The sequence below is a fragment of the Setaria italica genome, chromosome VI, assembly GCF_000263155.2.
Source record: "Setaria italica strain Yugu1 chromosome VI, Setaria_italica_v2.0, whole genome shotgun sequence".
NCBI lineage: Eukaryota > Viridiplantae > Streptophyta > Magnoliopsida > Poales > Poaceae > Setaria > Setaria italica.
In genome coordinates this window covers 2,269,407-2,289,005 of record NC_028455.1, presented here as the reverse complement: position 1 = coordinate 2,289,005, position 19,599 = coordinate 2,269,407, and the positions used below count along the sequence as shown (strand labels likewise).

The 19,599-nt window shown below is 46.0% G+C and overlaps 2 protein-coding genes across 2 annotated transcripts; both read left to right on the top strand.

The window, feature by feature from the left end:
- Window positions 1–6,309: 6,309 nt before the first annotated feature.
- Window positions 6,310–12,135, top strand: LOC101764101. Its single transcript, XM_004972566.2, has 6 exons — window positions 6,310–6,685; window positions 7,942–8,058; window positions 9,002–9,115; window positions 9,621–9,734; window positions 11,028–11,731; window positions 11,822–12,135. Exons 1-6 carry the CDS (start codon window positions 6,455–6,457, stop codon window positions 11,826–11,828), a joined length of 1,287 nt encoding a protein of 428 aa, XP_004972623.1. The 5' UTR covers window positions 6,310–6,454; the 3' UTR covers window positions 11,829–12,135.
- Window positions 12,136–16,456: 4,321 nt separating this feature from the next.
- Window positions 16,457–18,587, top strand: LOC101763707. The gene has a single exon (XM_004972565.2). The coding sequence runs from the start codon at window positions 16,575–16,577 to the stop codon at window positions 18,108–18,110; it is 1,536 nt and encodes a 511-aa protein (XP_004972622.1). The 5' UTR covers window positions 16,457–16,574; the 3' UTR covers window positions 18,111–18,587.
- The last annotated feature ends 1,012 nt before the right edge of the window (window positions 18,588–19,599 follow it).

The window sequence follows — 19,599 nt, the reverse complement described above, 5'->3', positions numbered from 1 at the left end:
TGCAATAACGTCGTACTTTTGGAAAGAGGATAGGGTTCCAGTTAGCCACACCACATGATGCAGTTTGAGTAACAAATGATGCAGAAGCTTACCGCAACGTCGAAGTTGACGTCCCTCGAGCGAGGGTACGTCTATGTGATAGGCGCGGTCTCCATCGGTGGCTGACTCGGAACGTACGTGACCCGCGTCCTGGTCCTCGGCAAGAACCACCGAAGGTACGCTGCAAAATCTACCCCTTCTAAACTATATCTAACCTCCCCAGACCATAGAACACTTGGAAATATAAACTATTCAACATGCCTACCAACATTCACGAAATGAGTAGTCCAAATTACTCTCAATAACTTAAATCAGTTAACTACAACAACACCTTCATTTCAATAAACAGTGGAATCATTTGATTCTATCATGCACACTAACAACTATTTAATACTAAACCAACCTTACAAACTAAATTTATCATAGGCATCTACCCGAGATAATATACGCGACAAGTACAAAGGTTCTCACTAAATCTAATAATTCCAAGTAGCTCTATAAAAACTACATTGTCAATATCTAAACAAAATGTAACCCTAGCAATGCAAATAATATTCATATAAATTTAATCTACATAAAACAACAAACTAAATTTACTGTGAACTAAATACCCAAGCTAAATCTACTATACTAACTAAGCTACATTTTCCTATGTCTAAGATCTGCTAGATTTTTCTAAGTCTCAGATCCACTAAACTAACTACTAGATCTATGCGCATCTATCCACTACAGTATTTACATTATCTAAACTACGAGATTTAAAAACATAATTGAAATGAAGCGACAATCGAAGAACTGCTCCCACCTCCTCCTCCTTCCCTCCCTCCCTCCCCCTCCCCTCCTTCCTTCCTTCTCCTCTCCCTCCCTCCCTTTCTAGCTCGCTCTGGCTCGCTCGGTCAATCTGTGCCTAGGCACTCGATCTGGTCTGGAGGGGCGCGACACGCGTCGTTTATATAATGGGGGACCCTGCTGGTTCATCCGGCGGTAAGGGATGCCTTCCGCCGTTTGAACTGGCGGGGCACCCTTACCGCCGGTTCAAATGGCAAAGCTTCCTCGAATCCCCCGCCATTCGAACCCGTGAGCGGCCCGCCGGATGGGGGTGGGGCGGTAAGTCCCTTACCGCCAGGTGAAACGGCGATAAGGACCCTAACCGTCATTTGAACAGGCGATAAGTGTCTTCCGCCATTTGGTATGGCAGCATAAGTTTATATTTGCAAATTTTTGGTTCGACTATTTATTTCTGCAAAATCGGAAAAAAAATATAAAAAATTCTGGATCGAGCCACACACACGTTCGTCAATTTCATTCACGTGTAATAAAAAAACCAGAATGCTGTTGCTCTTAAAAAAACAGAATGCTAGGAAAGAGTGAACGGGCCAAAGTAGGAATCAACTGGCAGGTTCAACTAGGCCCATGAATCATTTTAGATTTTAATTGTAATTATTTGTTTTTTTTGTCAAAATTAAGACGTTAAAATCGATCGAGTTTGATAATTTTGCGATAGATGTTGAAGCATTTTGGGGAAATGATTCAAAAATTAGTTTTAGAAATAATGTATGTAAACAATAAAACTTATTCACTTCTGTTGATTTGGTTCACTCTAGTATTGCAAGCGGCGATTCAGAAATTTTAATGGCAAATAACCAGTATAAACAAAAATGAATTTTGTACCGCCTATTTATAACAAAGAACCTTAACTATTTGCAGACATACATATGTCGGATAAGGACTTAAGACTAAAGTTAAAAGCCCCGTTGAAGTCACTTAGAGTTAAAGATGGCCAAACGGCCCGCCATGGCACGAGCTTGGTAAGAGCATGGTCAGGCCGCGAGGGAGGGAGGGGTGGGAGTGGGAGTGGAGCAGTGGCGGAGGGGAGGGGCTCCAAGCGCGGCGAGAGAGAGAGCACGGTGCGGAGAGGATGATAGAGGCAAGCGGTGGTGGTGGTGAGGCGGCGGAAGGAGGGGGTGGCGAGCTAGCAGGGCTTGGCTTTGCTTTCTATATGGCACAAAGGGTTAGGGGCTCTTAACGGGCCAGCTCTTCAAACCGGACCGTGTTTGTGTCGCCCGGCATAATGATGGGTAGCGGCAAGGGCCAGGCTTGGGCCGAGCTAAAAAACCGCGCTGCATGCCGGGCTAGCAGGCTCCGGTCCTATCTGGACATTTGTAATCAGAGTTGGAAACAATTCCTCAAATACCAAACCACGTCAAAATTTAAGAGAAGTTTGATGCGTTTGCCACATCCTAACTAATTTGCATAGTATATAGCCAACCTAACTTGTGAACTGTCTCCTTCTGTAGCCGCTCTCAAAAATATTCCAAATACAGTCGCAATCCGCCTCCAATATCATCCAGCACGACACCGGTGTCAGCTCTACTGATCAACAACAGCATGGCACAGTGATTCCTCACTGATCTGCAGAAGGTCTCGTCGGTGTCAGCTGACACCGAGAGAGCGAGAGCAGCTTGGTTTAATAGAGCTAGTCGGCAAGTCTGATTTCTTCTCAAGACTGAAGCAAACGCCGCTGTAGACTCAACCAGTACGTGTGGTCCGAGTCCCACTTTGACCCTTTCGTCCCATGGCCCGTTCTCCTGTTTCCTACCTAGCCCAGCTCCTCTCTTCATCTGACTCAGGCAAATAAAGAACTTGGGTCGATTTTGTTCTGGGAGAGGGAGTTTCTGTCTTGTCGTAGAACAAAACTACGAGGTTGTCTTATCGTAACGCTTCATATAACCTGATGGACACCGTTGACTGTTATGAGGTCGCCTTGTCGACCGGAGAGATATGAAGCGGTGCAAAATCACGTGGACCATATGCCACAATATAATGATCCATAGTTGACGATGCCTACTGCTGCAGCCGACAAGTCGAAAGATGCGGTCTAACCTTTAGCCACGTACTATAATAACGTGTTGACATCTTGATCAGCGTCGTCTTGAGTGCATCTCTTATCGATCAGCTTCGTACGCACCCCTTCGAAAGCTCTGACTAACCAACGTCATTAACCAATGAGGATTGCAGCAGCTCAAGGCGTACATGGCATCCATCGTACGGTGGAACCAGACTCACAATTAAGACCATGTCTTGGCCGGAGCAGGCAGGCCCACAGGCCACAGCCACCAAGGCTCCAACCAGAGTCGCACCCCTTCCAAAGCTCTGACTAACCAACGTCATTAATGAGGACTGCATGCAGCAGCTCAAGGCATGCATGGCATCCATCGTCGTGGAAACTCAATTACAACGTCTGCCTTTGACCTCAGCTCTGCGAGTGGCTTGCTTTGCGAGATGAAAAGGACTTTGCGAGGGACCAGGATAACGAGCGTTCAGAGAGAGTGCGCGACCCTGTCCCGTGACGCCAATAAATTAAAAGTGCAGCAAAAGAAAAGTTGCATGTATGTGAAAAGGAGGACAACATTTTCTCACCCATGTACGCATGTCGCTTTCAAATGATACTAGCGATGATGTTATCGATAGAAAAGTAGATGTATTTTTTTAATAGATAATTACTTTCTCATTAAGCATCTATTTTCAAATCCGTTTATACCATTATATTTCTTGCAACAAGATCTTTAGATCCATATTCACTATATTTTGAAACTGTTTTAGGTGGCTGTCAATTTATACTAGTGCATAATAGCTAGTTATATACAAACTATGCAACAACTTATGTGCGAACCTTAATGTGCAGACTAAGAAATAACTTTTTAGATACATTGTAACATCTTATGTGTAGGCAATGTATCAAACTTATACAGAGATAGCAACTTGTGTGAAGCAATATGACAACTTAGGTAGTATGCTTGATATCAACTTATGTAGAGATAAATGTGCTTGCTAAAAGTTTTACAACTTCTTGCTAAGAGTTTTACACATAAGTTGCTACATACTTAGTACATAAATAATTACACTACATTCAATATAAATTGCTAGTACACAAAAAGGTACTCTAAAATATATGCATTATAGGTCTTGTTTTTGTAGATCTCATCACAAGAAATGCAGTGGTGAAAATGAAATTGAAAATGGATACTTCATTAGAAAGTTATCGTATTTTTTTAAAGTGAAACAAAAAGAAAAAAGTATGGGCTGTAGCAGCCCATAGGTCGTGCGCAGGTCCCGCGTTTATGCGCTGGCGTGATCCCAGGCACAACAGCTTTTTCCTTAGCGAGGTCATACTTTTTGAAATGTCTCTTTTAAGCTGCTGTTGGGTCAAAAAACTTCCTGGGTACTGATCTGATAGCTGACAGTATTTTACAAGGTGTATGTTGGGCTTGGTTGCCATCGATTTGGTGGTTCCGGCTAATGGAACGGTCCAATTCAAGAAAAAAGTTTGTTTTAATTTCTTCTCAAAGACTAACAAATGCCACCTTGGAGTTGGAGTTTGAATTTATAAACACTTACCTTTTCGGAAAGGAGGTTTCTATTTATTACAGTATAATATTCTTTATTATATAAATGGTTTAACAAAATCTGGAAAAGTTTCCAACGCTACAACATCCTTCTTTTTTAAAAAAAAACAGTACACTCGCAGGCGCTCACATACACGCACGCACACTCACCCTTATGAATAAACGTATATCCTTAAGATTGACAAAGTCATCACTAGCACCTCGCTGTCAACGGTCATGTCACCTACCACTAAATAAAAGAATAGCGCCGGTTAAATTCTAAAATAAATTCAGAAAAATACAAACACCAATTGTGAATCGAGGATTCAAACCTGGGTAGAACTCTAACAGCTGAGCTACGCTCAATTCGTAATGCTACGATATCTTGTTACAACATACTCTCTCCATTTGAAAATGTAAAGCGCACTTTGTTTCAATAGAACAAAATTTTCACCAACAGTTACTCCATCAAACATTTATGCGACAAAGGTACACCCATAAGAAAATTGTTTTTTTTAATACAAATGTAATGACACCAATTGAGCTTATTTTTAATACAAATGTAATGACACCAATTATGCATCGATGGATTAATTAATTATTAGCCAATCGTTTATCCTAACGAAACAAAATATAAGTCTTATAATTTCGAAAGGACGGAGTAGCTAGGGCTAAATAATGAGCAACTTCGTTCCTATCCCTTCCAATCTTGCTTTATGTCGACATCCTCCTGTGTGACCATTATATAATTTAGTTTTGCCACAAGCTTCCAAGCTATCAGCTCTAGAGTGATGTCATGCCGACCAGTACGTTCTTGCAGAATTATTGGCCAGCCCGATCCCACATAACAGGCACATACAGGCTTTACAAAAACAACACGGCAAGATGTTAGCGAAAGTATGGATGACACCAATAATTCCACATTTATCTTGAGCAGCCCCTATACTATATCTATACACCATTTATAAAGAGCTCTTTACAGTACTGTTCGAAAGTACTCGTATACAAACGATCCGACGGTTGAGATTAATTGTATACTACTAAAACCTTAAGCTGTAATATATGTTGTATGTATGAGTAGTATGGGTAGTATAGGGGTATGATTGGAAATATGTAAAATAGTATTGTTGGGAGATCGACGGGCGCCGTGACGTGCGGGCAGTGGCGGCGGACGAGCGCTATCAAATCGATGGGCACCGCGTGCAGGCGGTGGCGGCGGCTAAGCGGGAAAATACCGTGCGGGAAAAAAACACTGAATAATTTATATTGTGCTAATTATAATTTTATGCTACCATTGGTAGTATTGTGCATCGTAAAAGAGCTCATAGAAAGCACCAAAATAATGCACGACTATATATAGCTCTCTTATCGTCTACTTCTATATGCTGGCTTTGAAAGAGTCCTATCAGCCCAGCGTTTGGTTTGACGGAAGCATGGCAGGAGCAACGTCACGTCCATCCTACTCAAAGCACGGATGATCACCATCTTTCACGGTCGCCTAGAAACCGCCAGGTGGTAAATTTTCATACCATTTCTAGTTTTGTCCTTGTATCCTAAATTACTATTCATTTTAACTTTTTTAATATATAGTTTTTCTATGCGTATTATATCTAGATATGTAATAAATACTACGTAAAAAAAGTTAAAATGAATAGTAATTCGAGACCCACGTCGTACACGCTAGTCGGTGATGGTAGAAATTAAACAATAACCTGTCGGCATGGTGAGCCCAGGCAGAGTGAGAGCAGCCATGACGTCCTTCCAGTCTTCCAGATAACAATACTCAGTAATGGCCAAGAGTAGCAGGTAATGGGCCCGGTCAGAAATAAAAGAGGTAGGTTTGCCCCGGCCCACCTCTCGCCAAGATATAAGCACCCCCTGTCTGAGAGGAAACAAACACCTCCGAACAACTGAGCTCTTTCTCCTCTCCGTCCTTCAATTCGTCCTCCTCGCTAGCTCCATCGTCTCCAGGAAGAAAGAAAAAGAAGAGATCGTTGGTTGGTTAGTTGAGCGACCTTAAAGCAAGCAGGATGTTGGAAGCAGTAGAGCAGCGCTCCACACTGCTCTGGGAGCGGCTGCGGCGAGCGTCGGAGACGAAGGAGCTGCTGGCAGCAGAAGCTGGTTCATGGCAAGCAGAGCACGGTGAGGGCAGTGATGACGACCTTGGAGGAGCAAGGGAGCCTCCGGTGAGCCGGTGGCGATGGCTCAAGGCCGTGTCCATGGTGGCGTTCGGTGGCCGGCCGGCATACAAGCCGGTAGCAGTACGTCCCTTCACCTTAGCTTTAACTTGCACATCTTTTGTATCGGGTTGCCTTCTCCATCATCTGTCCACTGATTTTCCTTTAAAGCCTTTCAGCATGTTTCTTCCAAACTTTTATATTCTAATTCGATCAACTCAGCCAAAGTAATCGCAAAATGATGGAAATCCCACAAGGCCACAAACATTTTATCCGTGTTGGTAAACTGGACAAAGTTCAGTATCATGCGGCCCACAAAATTTACTAACCAGCGGAGCCCGTGTTCATAAATTTTTGTTCCATCTGGTGTAGACACTTGTTCTTGAGATTGTACAACTTTTCTGTTCTAGACATATACAAATTAACTTTTTGTTGAAAGACATTTGTTCATGTTGAACAGTTCTTTGTCAAGCAGAGTGTACAAACATTTTGTTTTACGAGTTTGTGATTTGTTTCAAGCATACAAACTTTTTTGTTCCTCAAATTTGTAATTTGGATACCCTTAAACAATTTTTTTTGTCCCAGTTCAATAATTCTTGCGAAACGGGTTAGGTGTACTTGTAAAGGTACAGTGTGGGCAGCAGGAGATTTCCTACCTACCGATTGGACAGCAGTTGGTCCCCAGTAGAATTGGAATAGGTCCAGGGAGTTGAATGAGTCAACTCTTGTAATATGGTTGGAAGGGTGGCGTATATAATAAGGAAAATCCAAAATTTGGTGGTATTTACCTACATCTAATGTACAACAGATTTGACTCATAATTTATCTAAATCATTTTTTTTGGAAACTTAGCATCATATCATTGTGATACTAGAGTAGTTTAACCATAATCATATTAAATTCATCAAAATCGTCGAACTTTTGATGTGATTTGGTTGTTAAAAATTAATTTTAAAATTTTAGCAGGTACATTCTATACATAAATTTTAACAGTGGTCGATCATTTTTTATGGAAATTAACTTAGTAACATCATTGTGACACTGGAGTAGTTTTAATCATAATCATATTGAATTCATCAAAATCATCGAACTTTTGATGTGATTTAGTTGTTAAAATTAATTTTAAAATTGAGCAGGTTCATTCTATACATAAATTTTAACAATGATCGAACGCCTTGCTCCATGCCACCCTGAATTAGCAGAAAAGGTTACACAAAAGAATGCTGAGAAGAAGTTGCATTTAAATGTTACATCATCTGGGATATATGCTTTGTGAGCGTTGGTAAGGCAAGTGTGCATACATGTATACGTACGCATCTGAAACTTTGTTTTGATTGCAGCAAATAATGCCTCTTAGTGATCAGCCGCCAAAGTCTGGAAGTGATCACAATAATTTACTGGAGGCAGCTGATACAGATCTTGGGGCGGACCGTCCACAACCGAGAGTCACTGCTCAGGTTAGTTTCGTGTCCTGCCATTTCTTGATCAAGCATATAGCCTGTGTAGTTCTGATTTTTCTATTTGTGTTTCCATTTTTCTTTGCAAACCTTAAACCTGTATATTCAATAGGGAAGATTATCCACTTAGACACACCACCTCACACGCACGCCTCATTCAAATATCATCAAGTTAAGTGCGTCTTCCATTAAACAACTGTAACTAAAACTGATGAAAGTTCTATAAATTATTGGTATTAGAATAAAAGAATTTCTAGCGTGGAGTGAGGGGGAAAATACCTGATTGTGACCTAGACAGCACCCTAAATTTTAAGTCATAACTGGTAGAGCCATATCTTTGTGCCTTCTGCTCACACATTGTTTAGCTTTTTGTAATGTGGCCTCTAAGAAAATTGCCACTGATTAATCATAGAAAAAGGAAAACATTTATCCATCTAATGGGTTTTATATCAATTTAAAATATTCATCAATGTAAGGGTATGTAGTAATCATAATCCACCACAGAACTGGATTATAATATTTGATATCGAAATGAATGCATTTGTTCAATTATTCTAATTATGTCTTTTAGTTTTGGATTCCATGCTAGATTGAAAAGAAGTGATACACTGGTTTGGGCCTAAAATTATGTTTATAAATTTGTTGACCAATGTTGTTCAATTGCAGCAATGCAGTTAGGCCTAAAAATCTATGAACTGGTTAATACTACAAATTAGATAAAGCTTTATAGAAAGGGCATGCACGGCGAATCCAAAGTTTAGCAACAAGTTGACTATAGTTGTTGTTGTGTGGGAACTTCATGATTGGAGAGGGACTACTTATGACTTATCACATACAGTTATGATTACAATGAAACTTTTCTTGCATGGAACGACTTAATGGACATTATATATCATAAGAAATGTGCATTTAACTAAACATTTGATGTGCCTTTTCATTGTAGGCACAGGCTCGGTTATCTCCGAGAGACGTTGCCAAGATTAGAAGCAATAATCCAGTCCCTCAGGTTGTAATGCCGGTTCCATCGAACCTTCCACCATCAACAGAAACAGTTCAGGTTGGTTTCCTGACCTTGGACGCTCTTAACTTCCTTATCCAGTGGCTGAAATACATCACAGGCCTAGCTACTTTTGTCTTGTCTCCAGATGCTTTATTCACAATTTTTATTCAGATTCCTCAGCTAACCTTTATTATCCTCTAGAAGAAGCAGATAGTTCGCTATTCGCCAATTTGAGGCTGTGGTGTAGTGTATGATATCAAGTTTTCACTGATATCGTAAAATTGCAGCAATGCAGTTAGGCCAAAAATCTATGAACAGCTGATTAATACTGCAAATTAAGCAAAGCTTTCTAGAAAGAGCATGCACGGCGAATCCAAAGTTTAGCAACTAGTTGACCATAGTCTCTGTTATGTGGTAACTTCATGATTGGAGTGAGATTTATCACATACAGTTATGATTACAAAAAATGACACTTTTTTCTTGCATGGAACGACTTAATGGACATGATCTTAAGAAATGTACGTACATTTAACTATACATTTGATGCGCCATTTCATTTCAGGTACCGTCTTTTCTAACTCCACGACACGGTGTCAAGTTTGGAAACAATAATTCTGTCCCTGAGGTTGTAGTGGATGTTCCATCAAACCTTCCACGATCAACAGAAACAGCTCAGGTTGGTTTCTTCTTGACCTTCCACATTCTTAACTTCTTTATCCCGTGGTTGGAATGCATCACACGGCTACCTCTTATCCGCGTGCTTTATTTTTTCGCATATTTTTAAGGAAAAAGTCTAATTTACTACCCATGTATAGTCTAAGTCCAAATAACCCTCTAAAGTAACGAAAGGTTTACTTAACCCCCTGAGTTTGTTAAACCGGGTTACACTTCACCTTTATCTCATATCTAAAGTAACGAAAGGCTTAACCCCCTGAGTTTTTTTTTTATCTCATATCTTCACCTTTATTCGCTACCTATAGGAACAGGTGCTTCTTTCAGTTGCAAAACACCCAATAAAAGAGGTAGAGAAGAACAGAAAAGCTGCAGCTTGATCGCAGCACAAAACACCTGTGTCAAATACTTGTCTTCGCCCCGTTCCAGTGCTTGCGCCGGCGATCTTCATCCCGGGCGCACTGACATGGCCTTGCCACAATAGTTTGTAGGATCCCCAGCATCGTCACCAGGTTGTAGCGTTCCTAGTGTCTCCAACGACACAGATGCAGCCAAGCTATGAAAAACAGAGACAAATCAGACAACTTTTTAGTAAAGGAAAATTTCATCGAACACCTACCAAGCATGGAGTGAAGGAATCATACACACCAAATGCCCGCTATCTACCGCGAGATAGGTGTTCACCATTGAAGGGGCTTCTTATCAGCGCTGCGCACTGAGGTACAACCAGCTGCAGCACGGAGGCGAGATGGAGCTTATCTGCCAAGCAGCAGGTGGCGGCGGGGCACGACCAGATGCCGTACGTACGGGAGCATGGCTGGGTGCAGCGCGCGCGGGGGCACGGCTGCCGAGAGCATAGGCGCTGCGCGTCGTAGGGCAGGCCAGGCCAGGTGCCGCTCATGGGCGCGGCCGTGCGGGCTGCTGGGAGCAAGGCGCTGCGCCGGCGGCGGCAAATCTTGGCAGAGCGACGGAGAATGAAGGACACCGGCTAACTGTTGGCATTTGGATTAGAGCAGAGAGGGGGAGTTCTGGACTAAACTTTGTTATGCCACGTAGACCATCGACGTGTTAAGCCTACTCAGCAAAATGGGTATAAAAACCGGCCAACGACTCAGCGAGGCTGGTTTTAGATGTGAGACAAAGGTGAAGTTTAACCCGGTTTAGCAAACTTAGGGCCTTTCGTTACTTTAGGGGTTATTTGGACTTGCTTAGACTATACACGAGGTAGTAAATTGGACTTTTTACTATTTTTAATCGTATTCGGCAGCTAACCTTCGTTACCCTCTACAATAAGCAGGTAGCTGATCAGATGAAAAAGAAGCAGCAGGAGCGTTGCCTCAAATACTCACAGAAGGCCCTTGCGTTTGCCGTCTGCACATTCATTGGATACGCAAGTGCTGCAAAGGCAAGTAGGAAAGGTTCTGAGGATAGTGAACCAAGCAATATCAACATAACTTTCAAACTCGCCATGGTACCCTTCTTCATTGCCCTCTGCGCGGACCTCTTTTCGTTGAAGACGAAGGCAAAGTATGGCCGTGCCTTTGTCTTCCTATCATCATTCCATCTGGTGCTGATGGTATACCTCGTATTCATCTCATTCGACACGAGATATGCCTACACCATGATCTTCCTGCCTCTAGTGGCTGTTTCCTCCCTTCTTCAACAAAAGCTATGGCCTGGGCAGCAACAAGGCACCGATGAAAAAGCTAATAAAAACCTAGACAGCATCTTTGAGTTGTCCTCTCTTATCCTCAACTGGAGCACCTTTATCTCCGCGCTCATGGTCATATTCAGGGAATTAAAGCCTAACGAAAAATATGAAGATATAGCACACGGTGCTGTAGGGCTCTTCTTCTTCCTCACTATCGTTCTAGGGCTCTATCTCATGCTAGTCACAACAGTGAGAATTCCGGAACTGGTACGTGTGAGGTACCTCGATGTCCTGCTTATCTGCCTGCTCGTCGGCACTATCATCTCCGCCTTGATCTCGTTTCTACATTTGTAAGCAACAAATTCTGGTGATGCTCTTTATTTCTATTATTGTTCAATCTCAACTATTGATCTAATTATATTTCATGTTTTCATTTGTAGTAATTGAAGACGGAGCGGAAGTCCTATATGCAGCCAGGTCTAGGTGTCTTGGAAACAAATTGCACTTGGTGTGCATAAATTGTGTACTATAGTCACGAACAATTTGTTGGTGGCCTGCTGCTGCATATTGATGTGTTGCACCTCTCACTCACATGCTACGGAAAGAAATAGGCAAAATAGCCCCATCGGTCATCCAGATCGTTTTTTGTCCCTGAACCGTCAAAAGAGCTGATTTGGTCCCTAAACTGTTATGTCTGGTCGAATTCAGTCATTGATCTTATGTGGCATGCCACATCAGCTGATCGAAATGCCTACATGCGAAATGTCCATATTGCCCTTCTTCTTTTTTTCCCCCTCACCCTCTTGCTTCCCGCGGGTCACCTCTGCTGAGCCACTGCCGTGCCTATCGATTCCGGCCACAGGCAGCACCTCTGTACAGTCCCCGAGGACAGCTAGGCGGAGGAGGACGCTGCGCCTCCGAGCTCCCATATATGGACAGGCCTACGGGAGGTGGGAGGTGGGATTTTAAATTGAGAGAGTTCAAATTTGAATTGGACCTAAACTAACTAATCTACATATCCTAACCGTGACGCTTTTGCGCTGGACCTCCCCGATGTGTGCCACGCCGCCTCCGTGCTTTCCCCGCCGTCCGTGGCTGCCCAAACCCTAGCCCTCGGGCTACAACTACCCCGCACCGGCTGCCTCCCATTCTCGTGCCGCAATTAGGGTTTTCCCAAGTCCAGCGTCGCCATCAAGAGAAGGAAGAAGGGAGGCGGGGGAGCCAACGGGGAGGAGGAGGAATCGGAGGTTGCCGTTGAGGAGCCGGAGCCGCCTGCGATCCCGGAGTGCCGCCAAGCCTTGCGCCCATACGACAACGACGTTGCCGCGCTCCTTGCACGACAACAACCCTCCACCGCATCACCACACCACCGCACCGCCATCCTCTTGTCACCAAGCTCGACGGGTGAGCACTTGCCCTGCGCCCTTGCTCCCTGACCGGGCATCAACATGCCAAAAGGCCGCCGCGGCTGGGGCTTGACCCCGAACCCGCGTGCTCACCGCACCTGCGCCCGCGCTGCTGTGTCGCCTTTGCTATGCGCTTCTGCTCTATCCGGCCATCGAGCCGCCTCTCCTTGTAGGTGCCACACGCCACCGCTGCTCGCTGCTGCCGCTATGTCCCAAGCAGCCATGCTCCGCCGAGGCCTTGGAATGCCAGGGTGCCACGCGCGCCAGGACAGCCGTGCCGCGGCCGTGGTGGAGCCACGGGCCCGCGCACGTGCAAGCCAAAGCCACAGCCCGGCAAAGCCTTGCCTTGAACCCGCAGTGGTCGTGCCCTTGCCACGGCCGTGCGACATGAGCCGCCTTGAAAACCGCCACGGACACGCTCCGCCATCCCTACACGCTTGCGCCACCCTTGAACCGCGCCGCTATCGAAATTTGGCCAAAGACCGAACCTTTCTCCTCCCTAGACCAGCAACGAGCTGCCGGGAGCCTCGCCGCCGTCGAGCGACGCCGGCCGCCTAACAAACCGCCTCTCGGCCGAGCGTCGCCGCCGCAGAATGCCTCTGCGGCATTTCATCAAACAACTCGTGCGCACTCGAAATCCCTGCCTGGTTCCAGGCCACACCGTGGACCACAGGTGGAAGTGGACACACGGGCCACAATGGATCCTAGTGACCTGAACCTACCCAGTGGCAGCCACATCAAGGGGCACGTGGACTACCACGTCTGCCTAGCAGCCACACTACAGCTATCCTATAGCCGCCTATAGCCCACACGTGAACGATGAGTCAGCACTACGCAACGAACATGCAGACGCCACCTAAGCCTAAAAGCTAACTAACAGCCAGCCTAAAGACAACCTATAGCTACCTTATAGCTACTAGGGTGCCATGTTAGCACGTGGGACCCACTGACCCGTAGACCCATTGACTTTGACCCATTCATCGTTGACCGAGTCAATGCTAACATCATTCGGGCCCACTGATGATGTCAGCAAGACAAGTGGTGCTCTGGTGCTGCCACATTTCACCCCTTGATTTTTCTTATTTTCACAAAACATTTAAAAATCCAAACATTGATTTAAACTTCAAAAATTCATAATAATTTATCTGAACTCCAAAAATTGTGAAACCAGTTTCATAATTTTTCTAAAAACATGAAGCATGCGATAGACTAGTCCTTATTATTGTTTGGGTCTTCTATGGATCTCTTTTGGATTTTCTTTGCAAATAGACCCCGGTAACTATGGTAATCGAGTAATTAGGACTTGCCGGAGACTCGGAGCTGAAACCGGAGCCGAAGCTGTTCGAGGACCACTACGAGGAGGAAAGCAACTCTAGGTTCATTCCCATTCGATTTGAATACCCATTAGGCATTGCTAATTAGTATGCTAGCGCTTTAATTCTTCACATGATGATGATGAACCTTGCATAGCCTACTTTATGCCTTGAATCTTTGTTTGACCTACTACTATACTAATTACGTATGCGAAGTGCGGTGCTTGCATGTGTATGGGATATTGTGATTAGGATTCTTGTCGTGTGTGGGGTTAAAATCAGCAGGAGAAGGTGTTTTTGGGATATTTGATGGGGGTGAGCTTTACACAACCCAATCTTTGGATTGGGGGCTTGGGATCCGTTCTCGGATGTTCCCTGTTTGGTACTTGTTGCGAGTACGTAGTTAAGGAGCATAGGAGTTGGGGGTGATACCTATTATGGGTATTGTTGCGGACCACGTTGTGGAGTCGCTTTTGGGAGTTAGGAGCTCGCCCCGGTCTGAAACCGAGTGGGTCGCCATGCTTCACGGGACGTACACGCCACTCGCCGAATTTTGGGTTTAGGCTCGGGTTGAGATTGGCAAGTACGGTACCATACCTGCGTAGGATAGAGTATGAGTGTAGGGGGAGTGGTGTTGACCTTTTGCCCCCTGATTTGCTTTTGCCCCCGATTGGCCCCGGTGAGAGTGCTTCACAGTTCTGGGGTGGTCCATTGTGGGGGATCGCATTCGAGCCCAGATGCAGGATGGTATCGTAACTTTCAGGTTCTTCGTTCGGTAGGGTGATGTTCAGTCAGCTGATCATCGGTTGTCTCACTCCGAGATGGGTCCAAGTGTACACACTCTACAGAAATAAAACTATACGTTTTGGGATATGGACAACCCTGTGTCGCGATGACTCTCCACTGTTTTGGGATATCTCTACCTCCCCCTTATAGCTACTTGAGTGTTGTGAGCCGCAATTGTAGTCGGGAAGAGGGGAAGTTGCTCCCTTTCTCTTTAGGATCTGGCTATAATTGTTGAGAGGCGAAGAGAGGGAGTCTTTGCCTCAACCCTAGTATGGTGTTAGGATGCTGGTGATAGGGACCCTGTCGAGGCATGTGTGCCCGATGTGTCGAGAGATGGGTTGATGGATATGGAAGTTTATTCTTTATGCTTGCTGCTGCATAGGAAACCTAAGCCTATTCGTTGACTACTTTTGAATATTAGCATTAGGCCACTTAAAGCTTGCATACGGGACGTGGACCTGTCCCATTCCTTGGGTATAGTTCGTGAGTATGCAGGTATGGACTTGGAGTGAAAGTACGATCACGAAGAATTCATGAAGGAAGGGTTGCGTTGCTTCACTCAAGGATGCCTGTGGTAAAGATCGGAGATGAAGACTTAGCCCTAGCTACCTCTACGCAAGATTTCTACTTGTCATTTAGCCCAAGGGGCTTGTATCATATTCGTATTCCGAGTTGAATTAGATGTAAATATTAAGTATTATACAATAATTTCATTGTATGGAAATGATATTAGCTAATGATCCAGGGACTGTGATATATAGGGAGTCGGTTTCTCAAAAATGAAAATACGGTTCATTTCGATGTCGCATTTCTACTAAAACATAACATGCTCCAAAATACAATGTGGGCAGTTGAGTACTGATTACGATTTACGACTATTAGTCAAACTTGTTCGCACAAAACGTGGAATTGATGATGTAGTGAATTATCCCATGTATGTAGATCAATACTTATTAGAGCGGGATTTGGATCTTGAATAAACAACTTAGTAATTTAAATGATTCAGATGTCCTCACTCCATCCCAAATTACAGGCCGGTTTAGCTTTTCTACATTCATAAATTTTGTTATGCACTTAGATATACCATTTGTCTAGATGCATAATACTATCCATACATCTAGAAAAGGCAAAACGACCTATAATTTGGCACGGAGGAATTAAAAACTTAAATAATTCTATCAGGGACCTATATAACGCAACTGTGCATTTTACTCTTAGGTCATGTTTGCCTCATATGTCATTCGGCACTTAAAAACGGTCTGCTTTCGGATGAGAGAATACACACAAAATGACAAGCTCACCAAAATCCGGCTGTCCTACATCCAAAAGCAAAGCAAAGAATGATCCTCTGCTACGGCCTCACACAAGTATTGATTCATTTCTAATTTTTCTTCTATATTACTCCCTCCATCCTAAATTACTATTCATTTTAATTTTTATAGACACATTACTTTTGCTATGTATCATCTCATCTATCCGTAACATCTTGCCACCATCGAAAGCTACGAATCAATCCACCAGTTGCTCGATCACTCCAGGGATCGTATATATATGCTCATATTATTCTTGCGTGTCCGTGTCATCGTCGCCTCTTAACCTTTCTCAGTTCAGATCGATTCCTTGATCTGCATGCCACTCATATAATACATGTGCCCACTCAGGCATGATGATCCACACACACACTAGCCATGCCGGTCATGGACGATGACGACGACATGATGCTGCACCTGCACGTGGAGCGGCTGGCGCGGCGCCTGACGCAGCGGCAGCAGGACGCGGCGGTGACGGAGCAGCACCGGATCATGATGAACACCCACCGCGTGTCCCGCGTCCCGGGCCACATCCGCACCCTCAACCCGGACGCCTACACGCCGGGGCTCGTCGCCATCGGCCCGCTCCACGCCAGGGATGCCGAGCGCCGCCTCCGCCAGGGGAACCAGCTCAAGTTGGCATACCTCAACAGCCTCATCTCCCGCGGCCACCCCGATGACTCCCGGCACCTCGCCCTCGCCGTCATCAAGGACTACGTCCGCCTCGTCGCCGCGCGCGAGTGGGAGGCCCGCGCCATGTACGCCGCCGAGGACGTCGACGACTTGAGTACCGAGGACTTTATCGAGATGCTGGTGCTCGACGGCTGCTTCATCATCGAGCACCTCGTCAATGTCGCCACGGGCAAGGAGGAGCAGTGGCTACACGCCACGCCGTTCGGCCCGGCGCAGCTCTCCGTGGACCTCGTCCTAGCCGAGAACCAGATCCCGTTCTTCGTCCTCGTCGACCTCATCACAAGCACGAGGTTGCCGGAGTTCGATTCCTTGGGCTACGATCCGCCGGTCCTGCTCATGAAGCTGGTGCTCTTCTACCTCGGCGGGGAGCTGGGCCGCGATATGACCGAGGCGCTGCCGCCCGCCAACGCCGTCTGCCACATCCTGCACCTGGTCCACGCGATGGTCACCGCGGCGCGCACCCGGTGGGAGCCGCCGCCGCGGATCCATGCCGGTGGGGTACTGATGGAGAAGATGCAGGAGGCGGCGCGGCTGCTGCGGCGCCTCCTGCTTCTCCTCCTGGTGCTGCTGCTGTACCCGACCCTACCCGAGGAGAGCCGGTGGAGCGCGAGGTACGGGCCGGAGGTCCTGCCGTCGGCGAGAGACCTGAAGCGGATGTTGCTGCGGTTCACCAAGTCGCCCGGAAACCCGAGCAAGGCCGTGGCGGGCATCGCGTCAGTGCTGGGCCATGTGCCGCTTGCCACAAAGCTGGCGCATCAGGACTTGCTGCTCTTGCCGCAGCTGCGGATCGAGTTCGGGACGGCGGCTCTGCTGCTGAACCTGATGGCGTACGAGCAGTCCGCGGAACAGCGCGCCGGCGACGTGTCGGCGTACGTGTGGTTCATGTCGAAGCTGGTGCAGTCGTCAGAGGACGCGACCGTGCTGATGGCGGCGGATGTGGTGCGGAGCGGCACGTCGGGGAGGGAGGGCATGGAGGAAGTGGCGCGCTTCTTCCAGCAGGTTGGCACGGCGAGCGAGGCGGCGGCTGAGCTGGATAAGAGCTACCTGGGCGAGATGCTGCAGAAGCTGCGGGAGCGGAGCCAATACCCGCTGTTGATGAAGCTGGCCGACGTGAAGCGCTACTATGTCAACGTGCCCTGGCTTCTCGTCGCCTTCGTCACCGTTGTCACGACCGTCGCGACCGTTCTCCAGATCTTCGCACCCTTCAAGCAAAAGCCATGAAGGTTCAAGTATTATTGGACCTAAAAAAAGATTCTTCATGTCAATAAAGATTATTGGGTGTTTGCAGAGGAGGACCTAAAGAGGCCCGAGCGAGGAGGCTAGGCTCCCTCCCCTCATCACTCCGATTTCTAGCTTTCAGTTATTGGCCCAACTTTCCACCATTAGGAGGGCCCACAAATAACCTCAAATTAGTACCCACAGTCCCACCCAGCCGCTTGTCCCGCAACGACGCATTCGGTGGTGATCCGCTATGTGTACCGAATGGGTCAGTGTACACAGTACACGTCCTTGGCCTCCTTTTGTCACCGACTGATTCGGTGGCTTCGCCAATGATCACCGTGTGAATTGGGAAATGTGTCGGTGCACATCCAGTAGGATTCGCTTCAAGTCTTCACGTGTCTTTGTCGCAGCTTCAATAACATCATTTGTATATCTCTGGATTTTTACTATCATTTGGATACCGTAGAATTCTTCTAATTCTTTCTTTTTCTTCTCATTTTGATGGCTTTGGAATTCATCCTTAGGACCTATAAAACACCTACAAAGGTATATCTTGCAAACACATTAGTCGCAATGACTATGTTGTCATTAATCATCAAAATCAATATGGCTTAGGGTCATTTTCCTTACAAATGGAACTGTCGTGGGTGTCTATTGATTTAAAGGGTCGCCTCCACCATCAACCATCACCACCACCACGCTCTTCACAATAAGACCGGAGCATCGCCTAAGAGACGGGCTCGATGTACATGTTACCACTGCCTTGCACGTGACCACCAAGTCAGCTCAGGTAGGGACTCCTTCCGTTGCATTCGTTGTTTCCTCCCAGGACATCAGGAGCGGCATTGTCGCTTTCGGTTTCGCTTTCCAACTCCGCGAGTCGACTCCAATGTGCACCCTCTTCAAAAACGGAGTTGGGCTACTGTAGTGGCCACACTATCGCCAAGTGCATGTCGCTCTACTTTGTACGCCGACATTACGCCTGGGTCCAAGTCACAACGATATCTCAACCTATCATCGGCTTCTCGACCACTGGTCCATGTGAAAAGGATGTCGATCCTATCTGCCATAGTTGTTGTAACTCTTCTACTTTGACATCATTCAACATACAATCCATGGTTGCACCTCTGGGGGAGTTGTTGCGATAAGAGCTCCAACACATGTTTGCAATTTATCTGGAGGAAGTGGTGTGTCCACTCTGACCATTTGTGGTGTGTCGTGCTATCTGACATAGCCGAGCTCTTCGGACTCTGCTCTCTATAGTTCATTACTCTCTGACGCCATTGATTTTCACTTCTCTTGCAGCGGTTTGCACTTCTGCCGACACCTTGGTGTGCGAAGACACATGTATGGACATAGCAAACTCCAACATTGATGACATATCAACAAGCATCTCTACCATAGAGACTCAGGAGAGATGGACCCTGTTAGAAATGAGGTGGCCATAGGGGTGTCTAACAGCGAGTTTCACCAAAAGATATCCGCAGAT